Source organism: Trachurus japonicus, chromosome 21 (genome assembly GCF_045865225.1).
Source record: "Trachurus japonicus isolate A0001 chromosome 21, Traja_1.0".
In the NCBI taxonomy this organism is placed as follows: Eukaryota; Metazoa; Chordata; class Actinopteri; order Carangiformes; family Carangidae; genus Trachurus; species Trachurus japonicus.
The window spans coordinates 23,872,980-23,880,169 of NC_140927.1; the positions used below are offsets into that span (position 1 = coordinate 23,872,980).

Consider the following 7,190-nt stretch of genomic DNA (forward strand, 5'->3'; position numbering starts at 1 on the left):
CTCATCATGAAGTCGTGTTATTTTTAAATCATATAGCCTATCTGCAGGTTGCTCAATTTTCTTAAACTGAGAAAAAACCTATTTCTTTTATCTTGTAGCTATGTTGTGCCGTCTGACACTACAGTCAAACACTGTGACTTGATTCAAAGACGATGTCCATTACTACTAATTCCACATCCAATCATCCAATGGTGAGATTGTTTATTGTTTGGGCAATTAACTAGCTGATATGTTGGAAATTCACCTTCAGCGTTGGGATCAACAGATTCTGGTTTAATTAGGCATTTAGCTGCTCCTAAAGCAGGTTTCTGAAACGTATTATGTTTATTAAAGGTACCATCCCAGACGGCACAGTTTTGGCAAAATTATAAAAATCGGAGTATATCGGATAAGTATTAGACAGTAATCGATGACATAAGTATCAATGACAGTATTTGGTCGTCTGTGTTAAGGAGCAGGGGCCAAAATTTGTCCGACCAATCAAATTAGTCTCACACAACTTTGGTTGGACGACCCGTCTGTCAGTCAAACTGCCAAATCATGCAACCGCCATTTACGTTTACGGGACACGTTTGTGTCGCGGACTCACGGTGCCACAGAGACGAGAGCTGTGACACCGGCTCAGAGACTCTGATCGCAGGTTTGGTTTCCAGCAGCGGTCAGCGGTATCAGGTTAGTTTCAGGTTAACCACAAACCAGGTGTGAAGAGGCTGTTGTGTTGTTGTGTTGTTTGGTTGCAGGTTTGGTTTCCAGCAGCGGTGTGTAAGGTCACTCTCCCTGTAACAAGCTACAAGTCTTTTATCTAACATCACAATTAGTCTCAAGCCGTTTAATGACGGTAATAATGAAACAGGTAAATATCCTGCATAGTTCTTCTGCTCTGTGCTACTCCGATCAGAGCGGCGTCCCTAGCAATGGTCTGTTTCGGTCTATTTAACGGTTTTGGTGATTCCTGATTGGACGGAGGGGGTGGGTGCTTATCAGTTCAACTTTAAATGAAATTTGTTGTGTTTTATGTGTCTTCAGATCAGTAGACTGGACTAAAGTGAGGTGCTGATAAACAGAGTCTCTCAGATCGATCAATCACATTGAATTCCTTTTAATAAAAGGCCTTTATAAACATCTATCTTATAAAATATGAACAAGAGTCACATGAAATGTTAACAGAACGCTACAGGAATGTTATAAAAAGCATAAAGTAAAAACCACATGAACAACAGGAACACTCCCGGCCCAACACTTCCTCTCTGACACACTGACCCAAAAATAGAGAAATCTTTATTCTTTCAACATTTGGAATCATCAGCTGAGCGTCGCTCAGGTTTTAACAAAATTGCATAGTTTCTTCCAGATTATTGCTCATTGATTATTAATTATTTTTAAGTGATAATATTGATAATAACGAGACATTCAGAAAAAGCGTCTCCGCAGGATGAAGCGCTACAAAGATTACATCAACAACGTGATATCATCGCCAACACCACCGTCCTCGTGACCGTGGTCGCAGCCGGAGACAGACAGAAGAAAAGAAAGGACAGAAAGAGCGATGTATTATGGTCTGTCTGTCCGTCTCTGTCTCCATCAGTCTCTTAGTCCATCATCCTCCTCTCACTCAGGAGTCGTGGAAGATGGCGTTCAGCTGGGCGTTCATCAGTCGCTCGTGGTGCGTGTGTCCATCAAAGCTCATCAGGCCGTCAACCTGCATCTCCCCACACCGAGGGTTGGACCCCCCGCCGCCGTAGATGGCGGCGTGGCCCCCGGCCCCTCCTCCGCCGTAGTGCACGCTGAAGGAGAAGCTCTTGTCGTAGTCGGCGGCCGTGACGCCCTCGTGCTTGAAGGACGAGGAGAAGTTCCCGTTGATGCTGAGCGGCGGGCTGAGGGGCGGGTCGAAGGCCGGGCCGTCCGACACCAGGACGCCGTCGAAGAAGGGCTCCAGAGGGCCGTAGGGTTGACCTTTGACCTGGTGGAAGATGTGGGAGGGCTCCATGGTGCCGTACGGCGGGCTGGGCAGGCCGGCCGTCAGCCCCGGGCTCTGGTAGGAATAGTGTCCTGGATAGGCAGCGGGTCCGGCCGGGGGGAGGTGGGCCGGCAGGTCGGGCGTCTGCTCCGGCAGGAAAGTCCGAGGGTTCAGCTGCAGGCAGCCGGCGACCAGGTTGGTGGTCGGCTGAGACAGACCTGAGAACAGAGACAATAGCAATGATCAATACATTGGATACCTATCACTGGATCAATACTTTAAATTAGCACCAATACCCATTAGTAACTGTCAACAAATAAAATGAAGTCATGGGTCATCCTACTAATACCTGTATAATAAATGATTGTATTTTCAATTTTAAATATTTTTGAAATGTATATTATAAGTAAATCCCTTCATTATATTCATGTTATTGATAAAGTCAATTCCAAATATTTTCTCATAATTGAAATATGAACTGTAATTGTAACATGTTTGCCAAGCCTCATTTGAAATCCCATGCATGGGCGTCACAGCCCCAGTGTAATTGTCACAAAGGCGGTACACTTTAATGCTTAAAGAGTAACAAAGTCAGTTGTGCCCCAGTAATGATTAATAATCATTAATAATGAGCTTCAGCAACATGAGTTTGGATCGTCACAATCACATTAAATCACTTAACTGTGACAGAATAAACCATAGGATACAATATAATATCTAGGTATAGAGAATTGAAATATCTCTACATATGCGTAAATACTCTAAAATAGTATTGATGTTTATAAATATTGTAAAAATCGATAAAACTTTACTTTTTTCAATGTAATCTTATAAATGAGCTTCTTTTCTTGTTGTGGCTCTAACAATAATAAAAGTGTCGGTTTGTCCGTCCACCACTTCTCTCCTGACTGAAATACGCAATGGTTCATTCATTGACACTCATCTTGTTACACTCCCAGCTGTGAGACTAGGGGGCGCCGTTGTGTTTAAGTGACATGTCAATCTAAGAAACCAGGCCACACGCTCTTATCTTTCCCTTCATGTTTATTTCCATCCCATCCAACCTGACCTCCTGCTCCAGACCGACTGTGGCGTTAATCTGGCACTGACCTTTGCAGAGCGCCTGGACGAAGCTCATGAGGTCGGGCGCCTTGCCGGAGCGCAGCACCTCGCTCAGGGCCCAGATGTAGTTCTTGGCGAGGCGCAGCGTCTCGATCTTGGACAGTTTCTGGGTTTTGGAGTAACAGGGAACGACTTTCCGCAGACTCTCCAGAGCGTCGTTCAGCCCGTGCATACGGTTCCTCTCCCGGGCGTTAGCTTTCATCCGACGGACTTTAAACCTGCAGAAACACAAGTGGGCTCATCGTTAGCCTGGTTATCAATCATCATATTTGTAACATCCTGGTGGTGGAAACACAAATTTATGACACCATTTGTAGTTCGCACATTAGCCAACTTGGGCAACTGTTGTAGGCCAAAGTAGCTACAGCACGACAATAGCTACAATATAGGCTACTGAAGCGTAGAAATATCCTTTAGTTCTCAAGTCTGTCAAACATTTGAGACAAATGCTTTGAATGTGTACAGTAGGCTGTACATATTTAAATACACTTTAGTTAGCTTTAATTACCTGACATTAAACAATCAAAAAATAGTCAAATGTCCAATTTGCAGTAAAAAACTGGGTCGATCCAAGATTTCCCACTGCAGATAAAACAGATCTATTTACTGTGTTAAGGAGAATATTTTGATTACAAACTGTCAGGGCAGCGTGTACGTATGTTTGTAGCCAGAGAGACAGAGTTCAGGGTAAAGCCATTGCTCCTACCATAGGTGAGCAGCACTGATATGTTTTAATCAAATTCTCTTCTCCCAGTTTGATTATGAGTTAATCAAACTGTGAATGTGTTTGGCCCAGTGGGGAATCGCTCCCTGTGATGTGATCTAATACTAGTCTCATTTTACTGTGTCTGAGGACTTGAAGCAGCTGTTTGACAAAACACTGACCCAGAGTCTGTTCACTGTATGTTAGAAGTCACAAGTCTCAAGTGACCAACACATCGTTTAACCAACACATTAAATTTATTTTTTATGCTTTGAATTGATCAGTAGAAAAAATGTTACTTCATGAATAATAGTTCAAATATCAATATCTGCATCGGATCTACTGTTTATATGGTTACAGCTCTCAAATTTAAACCTGCTATAACTATTTTTAACCATATCATACCCACCACCACAGCATAAACATACAATATTATGACCTTTTAGACTTAAAGTGATTTTGTTTACTTGAGTTGTCTTTGTTTGCAACCCTGCAAATTCACCCTTTGTTTGCTCTGTTTTTGCTCTGTTTTTGGTCTCCACCGACTCCTGACTCCTCTGCAGCTACTAACTGCCCCGCTGTTTTCCCCGGCTGGTTGCTAACATGCTGAACAGGCAGAGCACTGTGGGTTTTAGAGCTATTTGCTGAAAACACTGTGGTCAGAAATTATGCTTTTACAGCAGTGATAATGAACCAAAAATGATGAAGGTTACAGCCCAGACGGCCGAACAATAAATAAATCTCCATGAAGCTGATAAGATTGCACATTTTAGGAGATTATTTCCCTTTGAAACGTGATGATTCTGTTTTTGCATGTTCAAGAAATAATTAATTGCTGCATCTTAGTAAAAATATCAGTTCAGATGTGATTTCATTACATTTGTTGATCATGTTCCTGCTCCTCAGAGGATGAACCTGCACATCTTAATGGCTAATAGGAGAAATTATTTTATCCTCTTTGTTCTTAAGCTGAAAACACACTTTAAACTCATAGATATAAAACAATCAAACTGATCTTCACCTTTGCATTCGCGCCTTCGTCATCTTCTTCTTCTTTGGTCCTCGCCTCTTGGGTTTGTTTTCACCATCTTCCTCCTCTTCTTCCTCCTCTTCCTCCTCGTCGTCCTCGTCGTCTTCCTCGTCCATATGGTGGAGGTGATTCTCCTCCTCCTCCTCCTCCTCCTCTCCTCCTATTCCTCCTATCCCTCCTATCCCTCCTATTCCTCCTATTCCTCCTCCCCTCTCTGGTTCTGCTCCTGTGGGGCTGCGAAGCTCCTGCTGCTCCTCCGACTCCACTGACGCCTGATCCTCGCGCACAGACCTGGTCATGATGCTGATTATCTGCAGAACAGAGGAAATATCTTCATTAGAAAACAATTAATAAGAACTCCAGCAGAGAGCTCATTATCACAGTAAACACCATGTTTATTAGTGCTCAGGCTGTTTTAAGGCTGTTAAGTGATCAATAAAATCTCTATTTGCTCATTTTTTCCCCCTATATTTTTAAGAATCGGTGGACTTTATTTTCATACTTCACATCAAATCCTATAAGACAGCATCATACATTTTATACATTAATTATATATATATATTTTAAATGCCAATAATCAATCCCCATTTTACTCCAAACTTTTGCTTTTTGAGAAAAAAAATTATAATTATTGATCTTGATTTTACTACTATAAATTGAGTTGAATCCACAGCTACTGTGTTTTTATTACAAATGTAATTAGTTAGTTCGTTTTTTTTTTTTAATTTGAAGCTGATTATAGTTAAGTTCTTTTTTTCAGTCCATGCTAAATACACTGAAATGTCCCTAAAGGCATAAACAAGGCTGTACCTTTGAGGTGAATTGAATAATGAAAAGTTTTATTCCCAGGAGGAGATCAGACTCGGTGTGTTTGGTTCATTTCTTTGTGTTAAACAAAATCAGCAGGTGTGCGAGACTCTAACCTTTAAAAAAAACATTAAAATAAGAACATCTTTTGTGGAAATCTCTCCATGTAAATCTAAATATATTTATTCGAATTCGAAAAAAACATAATTAACATATGTTTAACTGGTATATCCTCTAATCACATATTGATGGATGCAGCTTTTTCAATTCGTTACGGACCAAGAAACAGTAAACGGAAAAAAGAAAATCCACAACTCGATCTATTTAGGTCTGCAGGTCAAAATCTTATATAAAGACTGTTTCCAGCTTTGAACGCAGACTGAACCCGAATCTGTTTTTAATCTAAATCCAGTTTAGAAATGTATAAACTGTTGCATCTTTACTTTAGTCCAACAGTTTTAATCATGACATAATATCTAAGTCCCTTTCGACTTCATTTAAACCTATGTGACGATTTTTCTTATAGCTACACGGAAATGTATAAAAACTTGAATCAAAAGGTGAATTTGTCTAAAACACTGACACCGACACGCAGCAACGGCCTATTTTGGTTTAGATTATTTAAACTAGAAACTCTGGAGTCTGATCTTTTTTATTATTAGGCTATCATTAAAATATATGAATAAGAGAAATAAGAAATGACCCCATGCTGACAAATCAAATCCGTTATTCCCCGTTCACCGCCGACAGACAGGTGGAGGTGAGCGGCCGCAGAAGTATGAATTAACAAAATGAAACAGAACTAAGGAGAACAGCGATGATAAGGTACATTTACGGCAAGATAATTAAAGTCCGGGGAAGAAGAAACACGTTTTCAATATCTGCAAACAAACTGTGAGCAGAAAATTAAATGATAAAACATTAGAAAATCATAACAACAATCAATAAAAAATAGATAATAATCTTCTTCTTTTTTAATGGTGACTCTTGGTTTAACTTTGACCACGCGGGTCCAGATTAGATGTAAATGACTCTCAGTTAAATTACCTTCAATAAATAGATTGATAATATCAATTTGATATAAATGATCAGATTTATCATCCCGGAACAAAACCAGTCAGAGGAGGAATTGAAGAAGCAAGATATTGGTTATCAATCTGTTCATATAGATCCTACCTGTTGTAAGGATCCGCTGTCCGTTAGATCGCACTCATCCCCGTGCACTCTATGCGCGTGTCCGTGCGTAACCTGGTCTGAGCTGTCTGTGGTGTGTTTGTGGGATGATGCCGCTTTTATACCGGGTACACACACACACACACACACACACACACACACACACACACACACACACACACACACACACACACACACACACACACACACATTCATGCGGGAGTAGCCTTCACGGACGGGAGGGGGGCAATTAGCATTTCGGGGCCCCGCCCTCCCGGCACGCGCCATATGGTGCATACGTCATTAAAACGGCCCCGGGGATCACGTGACAAATCTTCCATTTGTACGAGCCAAAGACTCTCTCTCTCTCTCTCTCTCTCTCTCTCTCTCTCTCTCTC

The 7,190-nt window shown here is 41.3% G+C and overlaps 1 protein-coding gene across 1 annotated transcript; it reads right to left on the minus strand.

Annotated features, from left to right (window-relative positions):
- Window positions 1-1,083: 1,083 nt before the first annotated feature.
- Window positions 1,084-6,915, minus strand: neurod1 (neuronal differentiation 1). The gene is made up of 4 exons (XM_085765317.1): window positions 6,796-6,915; window positions 4,804-5,123; window positions 3,068-3,297; window positions 1,084-2,175 (listed from the first exon to the last, which is right to left on the minus strand). The coding sequence occupies exons 2-4, from the start codon at window positions 5,109-5,111 to the stop codon at window positions 1,613-1,615; spliced, it is 1,101 nt and encodes a 366-aa protein (XP_085621443.1). The 5' UTR covers window positions 5,112-5,123; window positions 6,796-6,915; the 3' UTR covers window positions 1,084-1,612.
- Between the last annotated feature and the right edge of the window lie 275 nt (window positions 6,916-7,190).